Raw genomic sequence first — 14,301 nt, forward strand, 5'->3', positions numbered from 1 at the left:
GTTCTGGCCTCCCAGACTCCACCTTGGGTAGTGTGCTCGTCCTTAGACTTCGAGTCCTGCTTGGGGATTTCAGCTCTGTGTATATCTATGAGGTCTCTCACCCTGTTAGTGCAGGTTCAAAAAGCACTGCCAAGGAGCCAGCTGGAGGCCTCAGACACCTCAGATAATTCTCCAGAGAGGGTCATTCATTCACTATTTACTGAGCACCTGCTATGTGGCAGTCATTAGGCCAGGCTCCAAGAACATAGCAGAACACAGGACTGCTTTGGCAGTGCAGATGGCAAGAGACAAAGCACAGGAGGACACCAGTTCATTGTGGGGGGTGTTAAGTGCTGCCATGAGGCAGGACGACTGGGTGGAACATGACTCTGTGGGGCAGTTGGCACTCCTTGAGTCAGAGTGATCAGGGAAAGGAATCCTGAAAGAGATGGTGCTTATACTGCAGCCTAGGATGAGGGAACAGCAGAAGGTTTCACACTTACCCATGCCTTTTTGGAGGGGCACTTAGTGACAGTAGTGAAGGGTTGATTTCTGGAGCGAGATGAAGGGCTGTCCCGGGTGGGAGACTCCCCATGGCATCGGAGCGACAGGGTTTTGGCCTGTACCACTAGGGTTACCAGGATCGGGAGAACTTGGACACAGTGATAAGCCAACTGTGGGTTCAGTTCACCCCGCCAGGTCCTGTCCTGGGGCCCAGAGGAAAATAACCCAGCCCAGCCCTGCTGGACTCGGCAGAGGTCTCAGCTGGGAAAGGCCCATGCCAGCAAAGGGGGACTTCTGAAGGACAGCACAGAAGCACCTACTGCCTGAGTTTGTGTTCTTGTATCAGCTGCCTTACTGTTTACTAATATATGCAAATTATCAGGGCTGTGAAATCTTCCCCACATTTCATCTTCTGCTTAATTAGCATTTAATCGTAATCTCATTTTAATTTTTTCACACTGGTACCCTAATTAAATGTTAGGGTGTTAGTCTTAACAATTAAATTATATTGGCAAATAGAGTCTTCAAGAAACTTGACCTTTTTCAAGCCAGGGCCCTCTCTCGCTGGATGCAAATGTTAATTAGATTTCTGCATGAGATTGCCTCGAGCCCCCTTGGTGCACCCATTTCAGTTGCTTCCTTTTTGTTGTGGTCCTAGATTCAAATGAGACACACACAGCCAGGTGAGTTGGGCCTCTGGCAGGCAGAGGTTACCCCTGAATGGGTTGGTCACAAACCCTTGGAAGGCCAGTTGATGCTGGTTTCTCTGGGGAGTGGTGGGTTTGGAATTCGGTCAGAGGCCTGGAAAACTCATTGTAGTGGTTTCTCAACTTGTGATTCTCATTTGATGATTGCTGGGAAATTTGGTGCCTAAGCAAGTCACATTGTGTCTGGAGCTGCCAGCAGGTCCTGCAGTAACCCTTTGTGGGAGACCACAGTGAGGTCAGGCAACCGGGCAGGAGCGGCACTGCCAGTGTCAGACAGGGCTGGGCTTGGAGACTGTTCTGGGGTGCAAGTTGGGAGTCTGGGGAGGGGGGCAACAGACAGAATATTGAGAAGAGCAGATTCCCCCTGAGTTCCCCATTGCCTAGAAGAAAACCAGAGCATGACGGTGCAGACATTCATGGCCTGGCCCTGAAAACACTTGGATGGGCTTCACCGAGAACAAATGCAACCTTCTCTTCTTCCTCTGTCACTCACAGAGGATGGCACCGTGTTGCCCCAGCTCAGCAGGACACATTTATTTAGCTAAGGTATTTATATAAAGTCCTGATACTTTCTTTGTCTGGGATTAGTGCCCTGCACTCTTCACACCTCTGCTTGAGCCTGTGGTTGCAATAGATACATAATTTTAAGTTTTTATTTATTGATTTTGACGGGGGGGACACAAGCAGGAGAGAGGCAAAGAGAGAATCCCAAGCAGGCTCTGTTCTGTCAGCTCAGAGCCCGACATGGGGCTTGTACTCACATACCATGAGATCATAGTCAAATACCTAACTCACTGAGCCACCCAGGCTTGCCCCGTCTTTTTTAAAGTTTTTATTTATTTACTAAAAAAATTTTTTTTTTGTTTTTGAGAGAGACAGACAGACAGTGTGAGCAGGGAGAGAGGGAGACACAGAATCTGATGCAGATTCCAGGCTCTGAGCTGTCAGCACAGAGCCCAACGTGCGGTTTGAATTCACGAAACGTGAGATCATGACCTGAACCGAAGTTGGCCTCTTAATTGAGCCACACAGGCACCCCTTTATTTATTTATTTTGAGAGAGATTGAGGACATGAGCAGTGGAGCGTAACTTTAAACCTTCTACAGCAATTCCCTGAGCAGCCACTTAATGACAGTATTCACAGAAGCCTTCCTACCATCTGATTTTTCCCTTAGGTTTTTGGCCTTTCTCGGCAAGTTTTTCCTCTTCCTTCTGAGTTCCACTCTCATCCATCATTCAAACTCAGTTCTTTAACAGATCAGAACACAGGTGAATTCCATTCAACACATTTATTGAACATCTACTATGTGCAGAGAGCCCTGTGCTGAGTTCAGGGAAGCTGTGTTAATGTAATTATTGCTTTTGTGTTGGCTTCTTTTTTTTTTTTTTTAATGCTTTTTATTTATTTTTGAGAGACAGAGAGAGACAGCTGGAGCAGGGGGGGGTCAGAGAGAGAGGGAGACACAGAATCTGAAACAGGCTCCAGGCTCTGAGCTAGCTGTCAGCACAGAGCCCAACGCGGGGCTCGAACCCACGAACCATGAGATCTGACCTGAGCCGAAGCCGGACGCTTAACCGACTGAGCCACCCAGGTGCCCCTGTGTTGGCTTCTTTTGTGTGAACAGTGGAGGGGTGGGGGGAGGGGGACAGAGAGCCACCTGGACTTGCATTTGCCTTTTCCTGCCCTGGGTGTGGAACAGACCACCCTGAGGCACTCTTTCCTTTCGTGCTCCTGACAGGTGTTCCGGACAGACTTGATCACGGCCATGAAGATTCCAGACTCCTGCCAGCTCAGCCCGGATGACTACTATATCCTGGCTGACCCATGGCGACAGGAATGGGAGAAGGGTGTGCAGGTGCCGGCTGGAGCGGAGGCCATTCCAGAGCCTGTGGTGAGGTAAGTCCGACAGCACAGGCTAGGGGCCCTCGACAGGGCAGGCTGGGGCAAGGGACCTTCATAGCCTGTCTCTGTTCTCTCTTAGATTCTTTGGTCCCAGAAACCCCTGAAAAATTCCAGAAATACTGGCAGTTTACCTTTGAGGCTGAGAGCCTGTACTTGGGCTCAGCTCTGGAGCCACATGGCTTAGGTTCAGATTGCCACTTGCCTTCAGTATGACGTTGGCCCAGAAGTGTAATCTCCCTGGGCCTTGGCCTCCTTGTCTGTGAAATGGGAATGACGACGACAGTACATCTACCTCATACGGTGGTCGAGATAACGTAGGGAAACCGTGCCTGGAAGACATATGACATGGGACCTGGCCCACACAAACATTCAGTAAAAACTGGCCTTGGATTATCTTTACGTCAGTCCCAGCTTGGTCTCACAAGGTCTTATCTGGGAAATCTCTGGGCTCTTAAATAGTCCTTAAGTCAGGAATAAGCTATGCTCTTGACTTGTTAACTCCTTTTTAAGGAGTTCTAAGTGGGAGGGAGTCAAACGCTGACACACAGCAGATGCTCCGGAAACAGTTGCTGTGATGCCCCTCAGGAGGATTCCCTCCCGGGGCAAGGTGAGGGCTGGGTCGGGGCTGGGTCAGGTATGTCCTCTCCAGGCTTTGTAGCCTTCAGGTCTTGTGGGTCACAGAGACCCATGGTGCCTCATGGCTACAGGCCTTGCCTCCAGCGACAGAGGTCAGCCAAGTGATGCCTCCTGCACCCTGTGAAACCCTCTAAGTCATGTCTCTGGGCATAGGGACCGGACGTCCTAAGTTCCCCAGCCCTCCTGCATGCGTGGCCTTGGCAGCCCCGTGGCTTTCACATAGGCCCATTTTGACCAGGTCTGTGGCAAAGATTGCACCCCTGACCTTCCTTGACATTGGCACTGTTGCTTCCCAGCAGCCACACCTAGGCATGCCTGCCGGGTGCCAGAGCTGTGCTGGCCATGGGACTACAGAAGCAGATAAGATTCTGAACCCTGCTTAGCTGCTCTATGAGGACTGGGGACTGGGCAGGGCTCATCCAGTTGCTCTCGAGGGCCGAGTGCTGGGCCCTCTGACAGGGGAGCTCCAGCAGTCTCTCGAAGGGAGAATACGTGGGATTTGGAGAGAGAATGTATTCTCCACATCCTCTACCCAGGGCCAGAAACATGGAGTAAGCTCCTAGCCAATTTGACACCTTTACATCTGCATACTGAAGAACTACTGCTAACCTATTTGAACCAGTTTTCTCCTCTGTAAAATGGGCCTGATAACAGTAGCCGCCTAATGGTGTGGCAGGGATGAAATGAGAATATGCATGGCAAGGGCCCAGGGCAGCAAAGGGGAGGGGCAGGCCATCCGGTGGGCATAGAGGGGAGTCCTGATTAGGCTTGGCCCAGCTGTCTGTCCTCCCTCCTTGATGTCAGTGTCAGGTGGTTCCGGAAACATCCAGTGGCCTGGGTAATTAATTGCAGATGCTTCCGCACCAGTAGCTTGGCTTCTGTCTGCCTGCACAGTGCTTTATCTGTTGACATCAAGAGGAGAGCACGTGTTGAGACTGCTCTGGCTTCTCTAAGTGCATTCCCTGCATATGCTCGGCTGCTCCAAGCTGACAGGAGCCCGGCACTCCAGGCCTGTCTGTGCTCTTTGGGGAGGATAGACTAGAGGTAGGGAGGGGCTGTCTTCTTTGCAAAGTCTTCCGTATCTCCCTCCAGCCCAGTCCCTCCATCTTCCAGGGCGCCTCCCATTGCAAGGCCCTTATCTGGAAGCCAGCACAGCAGCCACCATGGTCAGAACTATTAACAGCAGCACTTCCTGAGAATTCACTGTGCTGAGCCTGCTATATTCATCTTCTCATTTAATTACCATATCAGCCCTCTAAGTACATCATTACTGTCCCCATTTGATAGATGAGGAAGTCGGGAAATTCTGGGGAATTCCCTGCGTGACCGCCAGGGCCTAGGGGGCTGGGCCAGGAAGTCACGCCCCGGGGACAAGCACTGGGTTGCCCCTGTGAGGCCCAGAGAGAGCCTGTACCCCCATCGCACTGGCTTGCTGGCTTTCATTACTCTTCTCCCACTGCTATCCCAGGCGCCTCTGTCTCTCCCCTTTTGTCCATTCTTCCCTGGCCCTTGTGCAGGTCTGCTCACCTCACGGTCTGAAATTTATCTGGGTAATGAGAACCTGTCTCACCCCCTGATCATGAATTGAGTGATGGCCTCTGCTCTCCTCTCAGTGTGGCCAAAAAACTCAATCTAGGGCAAAACCAACCTCTGATATAGGTATAGGCTTTTGAAGTAGAGACCCCTCCCCCAGATCCCAGCCCAGGCCATCCACTGTCTCCAGCTGATCTCTGTCCCGCTGGCGGACATAGCTTCTTGCATAGCCAGAGCCAGAAGAGGTGTAACACGTGAAGATGAGAGCCCCAGGAAGCACAGGAAATGCCTTTTCTGGTGTGAGCCAGAACCCTAGATTCTGAGAAAGAAAGGAACTTTCTGACTGAGCACGCAGGTGTCAGTAGTTATACCAGTAGGTGGTACGGCCCTCTGACAAAGGTTATATCCAAAACCTCACTGAACATGCATGGGGGGCACAAACAAAGCAGCATCAAGACAGAATTTGTCTTCGTTTTTAAAAGAGCGTATTAATTCCAGTAAGACCTTCATGAGGGAAGGCCAGATTTTTTAGGACCAAGAGTGTCAGTATTGCATCTATTTGAAATGACCTATTTTACGGGAGGCTGGAGGGAGTCACCATCAGTCATTACCTGAGGCCTTCCTTAATCTGGGCCTCTCTTGTGGGAAAGTTGGCATCAAGCACTTTCCCTTTCTCCTTACTCCCCTCAACCTCCTCTGAGCCTTCTCCTGGGTCTGGAGTCCATTTTCTTCACCTCCCTGTCTCCATCCTCCTGCCCCTCTGGCTGACACCTGGCCCATTTCCTGGAGCCCAGGAGTTCTCGCCATAGCTCAGCCATGTCTCTCTGCCATCCTCTCCTCCCCTCCCCTGTCTGCGCTGAGTCACAACCCCTGGCAGCCCTGCCTTCGACCCCAGGAGGCCTCTCTAGGCAAGTGAGGGACCTCTCAGCCCCTGAGAGGGCTGGCCAGATGGAAGCCAAGCTCCACAGCAATAACCATGGCAACCGGTGGGGGGTGGGAAGAGCTGGCATTTTGAACTGGCATCAGGAACTGAGGGGCAGCACACAGCTGAGCCGAGAGAGGGAACTCTGCCCTCCCCAGGCAAAAAGCCGTCCAGTTCCATTTCAGAAGGAGCAAACTGATATCCAGAGGTCTTAAAATACACACGCACCTATAGTGTGTACTGTGTGCCAGACACTATTGTAAGAGCTTTACACATATTCATTCATTTATCTCTTACCAGCCATAGAAGGTAAGTACTATTATCATTAGCTTATTTTTTTGGATGAGGTCACCGGCACAGAGAAGTTAAGCAGCTTCCCTAGATGACACATTAAGTGGTAGATCAGGGGGCACCTGGCTGGCTCAGTCATCAGAGCATGCGCCTCTTGATCTTGGAGTTGAGAGTTTGCGCCCCATGCTGGGAGTAGAGTTTACTTAAAAAAAAAGTAGTGTATTTTGCATCCAGGACCTTTCCAATGGAGCTGCCTCAGGGAGAGCCATGACCCAAGGGAGGGCTGCCCTGGAGTATGATTCTGGGACTGTAGTAGCCCATCTTTATATCCAGGAGAGGAAGCCTCCGTCTCGCAGTGGGGGCGGGAGCACCATGGTGAGAGACTGACTACTCAGGTTACGCCATATCTGAGGGAATAACAAGGTACGTGGGGGACACTGTGTCTCCTGGAGGTGTAAACCTTCTATGTGGAAGGGGCCACCGTGCGCTACATAGTGTTCCCAGGTAAGGTTCATTCTCACCCTAGAGGAGACCCAGGCTCATTTCCCCTTGTGGGGACATGGGGATAATCTTGGCTTCTCCCTAGCCTTGAGGGGTCTTTCTTGCCCACTTGTCCCATAGTGGCTGGCACTGGGCATTGCCCAGTGAGAGCACATGGACTGCCTCCTATAGGCCCAGGCAGGGCAGATGTAGATTATGGAGCTTTACCTAAGGCGCAGATGACCTCAAGAGAGGACCAGTAGAGGAGTGCTCTGGGCAGAATGGATGTGCTGGGAAGTGGGTCAGCACCCACTCCCAACCCACACTCTGCCGTTTGGTCTGCTTTCCTGCTTACCCACAGTCCTTTGAGTCTCTTGTAGGGTGGTCAGGCAGGAAGGGGGAATATAAACAGGTGGCATCAAAATCTCACACCTCACTTGTCCAGCAGCTCCTTATCTGGGCTGGTCGACTTACTGGAGCCCACCAGACCCCGTGAGGCCAGCAGGCTGAGGATCCCTCCTCTCATGATAACCCTCTCTGGATTTCCTAGGATCCTCCCACCGCTGGAAGGCCCCCCTACCCAGGTGTCCCCTAGCATCTCTCAAGTTGGCGAGAGCTCCCAGCCTGATTGGCCTGGGGGCAGCCGCTACGACCTGGACGAGATTGATGCCTACTGGCTGGAGCTCATCAACTCAGAGCTCAAGGAGATGGGTAGGTGACCTGCCGGGCTAAGAGTCGGATTGGGACAGGCCAGGCAGATTTTTCTAATGAATGCCACCCTCAGAAAGGTAGTGGGCACAACGGGGCTTTGGCACTGCATGGATATGAGAGAAAGTCCCTGCTGTACTCTAGATTGGAGAAGTTATTTGGTGTATCTGTGCCTCATTTTCTGTAGCTGTCAGGTGAGTGCACTAATAGCATGTAATTTCCAGAGTTCTTGAGAATATTATTAGTCAGCCTGACTATTACACAAAGAGTAAGTGAGCACACTGATGAGTCTAGGATGACAAATGAGTCTGAGGACACTTGATATGGGCCTCCTGGCTGAAGCCCACTAACATCTCCTAGGACGGTCCCCATCCCTGCCATACACACAGTTTAAGCCGTGGATTCCCCATGCACATAGCTGCATCCCGGAGATACTTCTGTGTTAACTGCATGTACATGTGTGTGTGGTCACAAGCAGGCTGTCAAAAGTCAGAACATCATAACCAACCCTAAGGGTCTTTGAGGCTGAATGGTCCAGCCTGTTCTGTTTCCAGATGATGGAGCTAAGGCCCATGACAGTGGGTGCATTTTCCCAAGTCACACAGTGGGTGGGTGGAGACCCCTCCATACGTCGGCCTTGACAACCAGGCTCCTAACACCCTCCCTTGCTGTTCTCACAGAGAGGCCAGAGCTGGATGAGCTGACGCTAGAGCGTGTGCTGGAGGAGTTGGAGACCCTATGCCACCAGAATATGGCACGGGCCATTGAGACACAGGAGGGGTTGGGCATCGAGTATGATGAGGATGTCGTCTGTGATGTGTGCCGTTCTCCCGAGGGCGAAGATGGCAACGAGATGGTCTTCTGTGACAAATGCAATGTCTGCGTGCACCAGGTGGGCGTCCTCTCAGTTGCCCCCCCACATGCTGCTCGGCCAGGCTGCTGCCTGGACCTGGTGATCCTGACTCTATGAATGTAGTAGTACTATGGGCACAGGCCCCTAAGAAGGGGAGGAGATGGGGAGGAGCCCCCTGGCTTGGCCCTGGCAGCCAGACTGGAGTGAATGTCCATGGGTGGTCTTTCCATCCTTCTGCTGTGGGCCTTCCTCGACTCCCCTCACTGAACACCCTGCCCCCCTGTCCCTCCTCCTCTGCTCCTCACTATCCTGAACTAAAATGCAGTGATGGAGAGCAAAGCCTAGAGCCAGGGTTCCTGATTTCAAATCATAGCCCTGCCCTTTACAAACTCTGTGACTTTGGGTACTTTCTTAACCTCTCTGGACCTCTGTTCCCTCATCTACAGATAAAAGCAATCTGTTGTGACCATTAAGGTACTTCCTATGAGCTATTTGCTTAGAACAGCATAGTACAGGCTATAGTATTTACCATTATTGATGTTATAACCTGGGTGTTACCTGACATGACCCCCTTTTGATCTTGGGCCCCAAAGCTCCCAGGTTTGGAGCATTTCTGGGCCTTGTTTGTAGAAGACAGGACTGGAACCCAGTGGATCCACTATAGTGCACACGCGTGCACGCACACACACACACACACACACACACACACACCTCCTAATCCACCACTTCTTTAATAGCTTTTAGGGAGCTCAGAGGGGCTTCCTCACCTGTCTGTGTACCCCCATTCATTCATATCCCTTATACCCATTCACTCGTAGGTCCAGAAGCCCTGGGTATGACCAGGAGGAGCCCCCTTCCCAAATCTCTGAAGGAAAAAAAAAAAAAGAAAGCTCTGGGCCCTGTCCTCAGACGGCATACTTTCCAACTTACAGGAGTTCATAGACACTGTTGAAATCCATCACTCATTAGGAATCTCTGGCCAGAGTGACTTCCCTCCCAAGAGAGTCAGAGCTGAGCCCTTCTACAGAGGACTGGCATCTTGGCCTTACAGTCCCTCTGGAGGCGGCCTTGCCAGAGCCTACTAGCAGTGTGACACATGTAGCTTCTGGGTTCGGGCTGAGGCTGGGACCGTTTGCAGCTGAATCCTGACAAGATGCAGATGGCCAACGCATCTGACCTGTGACCACCCTGCTCACCCCCTAGGCATGCTATGGGATCCTCAAGGTGCCCACGGGCAGCTGGCTGTGCCGGACGTGTGCCCTGGGTGTCCAGCCAAAGTGCCTGCTCTGCCCCAAGCGAGGAGGAGCCTTGAAGCCCACCAGGAGCGGGACCAAGTGGGTGCACGTCAGCTGCGCTCTGTGGATTCCTGAGGTGGGCAGACATGGGCGTGGGGTGGCCCTGGTAAGCAGGTCTGCCTGGAGCTCAGAACTCTGGTCGCAGAGCACTGGGAAAGAAGGCAACCGGTCTCTGCATAAAAAGGGGTGTCTCCTATGTGGCACCCAAGAAGAACTGGGGTAGCAACCCACAGAGAGCTTGGCCTGTGGATTTGGACAGAACTCAGGTGGTGGTTTCCATGGGTAAATGGGATTATGGGCACTGGGGGTTCCATGTGTAGGCCTGAGAGCTGGGCAGACGCCAGGAAGCAGAATAGTGGGGAAAGCATGTTGTGGTTCCTTATGAATCCATGCAGTGGTTCGAACCAGTGTCACACCCCCTGTTTAGAACAAAAATAAGCCAGCTGACCTAAAAGGAAATCAGGCAATCAGGTAGAGAGCTAATTAGAAGTGGATAGTGAGTCTGCTAACTATATCTGTGGCTAGGATGGAGGTATTGGCTTGGGTCTGAGTCTGCGTGGAGGGGGACCATGGGTGACGGGGTAGGTAGGCCCAGTTTGAATTAGAAGAGGCACTGGAAGGTCATCCTGTTTTATTTGAAATATGAAATGCTGACATTCACCAGAATTTCCGACCCAGCTCTACTGTGTCCCCAGACCCAGAATGAGGCCCCACTCTGATGCTGCCTGTGCCTGCAAGCCAGCCAGGCAGCCCTGTCAGCAGATGGCCCTACCCTGTGGGCTTTTAGTCTGAAGGTTCTTGCAGGGGCCCACAAAGTAGGCTTCTGTGGTGATAGTGGTTGTGTTGACAGTGGTGTCTTGCTCCCAGATCAGCCTTGTGGCAGCTGGAACTACCTCAGTGTATACCCTAAGCTGGGCACAGCAGACGCGGGCAGAATCAACGGGGACTTATCTCTACCATGGAGGCCCTTTGGTTTAGGACCTCTGGACAGGAGCCCTTCCTCCATCTTCAGACCGGGGCAGTGGGGAGGCAAATGCACCCTCTGGGGCTAAGAGGTGGGCTGTGCCCGGGAGACTTAAGTATGGTATTTGGTTTGTCCCCATAGGAGGGACAGGAAGGGCTAAATAAAGGCACATGTCTACTGGCCAGGAAAGCCCTGGAAGCCCCCAAGAAGAAATGCTGCTTTGGGGCTTTTACTTGCTACTTATACATGTTATAATAAGTAATCTGGGTGTGTGTACGCACGCACATGCACAGATGCACACACACACTCAGTTACACAGACTGCTCTGCGCTCTTAAGCACAGTCACAATTTAGGACTAGTCACAGGATAACAAACACTAACACACTCAGTGGTCAGCTTGGGATAGTCACGAAGGTCTTGGGATTCAGGGGCTCTCTCATTCCTCTGTGTACCCACTGCCTGGTTTCAGCAGCGGCTCCCATTTAGGGGATCACTCGAGGCAGGCTGGGGATGAGAGGCCTGATGTGGCTCCCTTTGTCCTGCCCAGGTCAGCATCGGGTGCCCTGAGAAGATGGAGCCCATCACCAAGATCTCACATATCCCAGCCAGCCGCTGGGCTCTGTCCTGCAGCCTTTGCAAGGAATGCACAGGCACCTGTATCCAGGTACGTGGCCCGTTAACCTCCTGCCACTGGGAAGTCTCCCGTATACACAAGCTGCATATAGGGGTGCTTCTGGGACACTCTGGAAAACACACAGCTGCCACCACCCCCGCCCTGCCCCCATGGTGCTACAGACAGAACTACCGTTGGGCCATGAAGATCTGGGCCTGGAGCCGGACTCCAAACCCTACCCGAGGGGCATTCCTTCATCCCCAGCTCCTTTAGGCATGGGCTAGAGGCTGCAGAAGCAAAGGCTTACCCCACCATTGCATTGCTGAGGGACCCTGGCTTTCCCCAACAGCAGCTGTCTTTGGGTTTAATAAATATAACAAACATGTGGGAGGGATAGGAAGCCCTTCGGCTGAGTCAATAGGCTCTCCCCATGCAGGACAGTGTTGCACCAGTCTGTCCACAGGATTGCTTCCCAAATTCTGATCTACGTCAATATTACCTGGAGAGCTTGTTAAAACACACGTTACTGGGCTTATCCCCAGAGGTCCTGCTTTAGTCGGTCAAGAATGGGCTCAGAATTTGCTTTTCCAGCAAGTTCCCAGGTAACCCGATGCATCTGATCTGTAGGTTGGAAAGTGGGGGTTATCCTTTGTCCTTCTTCTTTCTCTAGCAGCAGTTGTCACGGCAAACACTAGATGTACTTCTACCCATTTGTAAGACTTTCAGATGACTTGTGAGTGCAGCAGAAATGGTCATTAATAGTTGGGTAACATTTATCAGTTGCCCACAGCCATCATCCAAGGCTGCAAGGGAGCAGTAGTCCCTGAGTCAGCCCTAGCTGCCTGGACAAGAGAAGAAAGGGGTCCCCATCCAATACTTCTTCCCAGAGGACAAAGGAAGGGCATGACTCCCCATGTTAGATGATTTGCAGAAAGGTGGTAGTTACCCATCACTAGCCTTTCTTTAGACACCTCTTGTTCCAAAGTCACTTTGCCCACACAGTAATAGAACTTAATCCCCAAAGGGTTGTCAAGTCACCTGATCATTTCCCCAGGTTGTATGGTACTGAACCCCATTTCCTTTTAGGCTCCCTCAGAGTTCCCCCTTCCCAAATACCACAGCTCCTTCCATACCCACAGGATGTTGGGAGTCCATGCCATTTTATATAGGGTCTCATCAGCATCCTGGGTTCTCAGTGGAACCCTGGAGGATGCCCCACATCCTTTTTCCTTTCTATCAGGGCTCCCTTCCTGCCTGACACTCCCCCTCCTCTCTCCACAGTGCTCCATGCCTTCCTGTGTCACAGCGTTCCATGTCACATGCGCCTTTGACCATGGCCTGGAAATGCGGACTATATTAGCGGACAATGACGAGGTCAAATTCAAGTCATTCTGCCAAGAGCACAGTGACGGGGGCCCTCCGAGTGAGCCTACTTCTGAGCCCGTGGAGCCCAGCCCAGCTGGCGAGGACTTGGAGAAGGTGACCCTACGCAAGCAGCGGCTGCAGCAGCTGGAGGAAGACTTCTACGAGCTGGTGGAGCCGGCTGAGGTGGCTGAGCGGCTGGAGCTGGCTGAGGCTCTGGTCGACTTCATCTACCAGTATTGGAAGCTGAAGAGGAAAGCCAATGCCAACCAGCCACTGCTGACCCCTAAGACTGACGAGGTGGACAACCTGGCCCAGCAGGAGCAGGATGTCCTCTACCGCCGCCTGAAGCTCTTCACACACCTGCGGCAGGACTTGGAGAGGGTGAGTCCACCTGTCACCTTCCCACTTGCCGGCCTGCCTGGTGGGCACCCTGGGAGGTCTTTCTGCCCCACGTACACTCCCTACAAGAGCTGTGGCTCTCCAAGACTCCAGATGATGATGTCTGGCCAAGGGGCTGAGGGCTTCTGGTTCTCTGACAAGGTGGGGGTAACTGATACTCTGCAGAACAGGGAAGCCTGTAGCCCTAGGATCTCTGAGCCCTTCTTGTCCCAACCCTTTTATAGGCCTGAATGGTAGGGGCCCTGCTACATTCCTGAGGTTCCAGGGCATCAGAGCTGGGGCACATTCAGGCTTCCAGCTTCTACTGTCCTTTGACCCCATTCGTGTCCTCCATGGACCATGCCTGTTCCCAACACATGCGCTTCAGCTTGGAATCAGAGGCAGGGGAGGAACTGGGAATTGCAGCAAGTTGAATCAACCCGCCAGGCATGTGCTGGGCCAGGGCAGGGAAGACAGGGGTTAACGTGGGGAGTGGGGGCATATGGGTGGGCTGGAGACACAGTCAGCCTGTGCGGAGTAGAAAGATGAAGCAGAGTGGGTGGACTAAAGTGTGTGTGGAAGCTGCAGACTGTTTTAAGCAGTGACTGTCCCTCTGTGGCTGCAACTTCCAAACAGTCCCCCCTGGAGAAGGCATCGCGGGGCCGGCAGTGGATGGGTTGGCTGAAACCACCTCCAGCTGTGTACTAAGGCAATAGGTGGTCTTGACTTGGTCCAGGGTGGTAGTTCTGGAAGCAGAGTAAGATGAGGAGAGATCATGACTTTGGGATAATTTGTGGTGGTTAAGGGATAGTGTGAGTTATTTTCCTCCTGGGGCATGGGAGCCCCCTAAAGGTTCCACTCCCTCCTACTACCCCAGAAAAAAAGATGAAGTTCCACCTTTCATGGGGATATGCCCCTGAACTTGACTTTATTTTCCCACTATGTTACCTCCAGCACATAAAGTACCACCAAGTTGGAGGCAACCCAAAGATGAAACAGGATGTTCTCTGAACCCCTTGGTTCTAGGGTTCTGTTCTAGGGACATTTAGTTCTGGGGCTTGAGAGCTTGTGGATCATGTTGTAGTATCTTCCACACATGAGCACAGATACACACGTCTGTCCTTTCCCCGTGCCTTGTAAGGAAACGGTCCTGAGTGGAAGCATTGAGG

General features: G+C 52.3%; 1 protein-coding gene across 7 annotated transcripts in view; it reads left to right on the plus strand.

Moving 5' to 3' along the window:
• Positions 1 to 14,301, plus strand: part of JADE2 (jade family PHD finger 2) — a 52,806-nt gene that overhangs the window by 22,140 nt on the left and 16,365 nt on the right. For all 7 annotated transcript variants that reach the window (XM_029941923.1, XM_029941925.1, XM_029941920.1 and 4 more), the window contains 6 exons: positions 2,930 to 3,087; positions 7,506 to 7,666; positions 8,344 to 8,555; positions 9,720 to 9,887; positions 11,324 to 11,440; positions 12,671 to 13,135. In XM_029941923.1, the coding sequence (XP_029797783.1) occupies positions 2,930 to 3,087; positions 7,506 to 7,666; positions 8,344 to 8,555; positions 9,720 to 9,887; positions 11,324 to 11,440; positions 12,671 to 13,135 (1,281 nt within the window). The remainder of the gene's footprint in view (positions 1 to 2,929; positions 3,088 to 7,505; positions 7,667 to 8,343; positions 8,556 to 9,719; positions 9,888 to 11,323; positions 11,441 to 12,670; positions 13,136 to 14,301) is intronic.

Source organism: Suricata suricatta, chromosome 6 (genome assembly GCF_006229205.1).
Source record: "Suricata suricatta isolate VVHF042 chromosome 6, meerkat_22Aug2017_6uvM2_HiC, whole genome shotgun sequence".
Taxonomy (NCBI): domain Eukaryota; kingdom Metazoa; phylum Chordata; class Mammalia; order Carnivora; family Herpestidae; genus Suricata; species Suricata suricatta.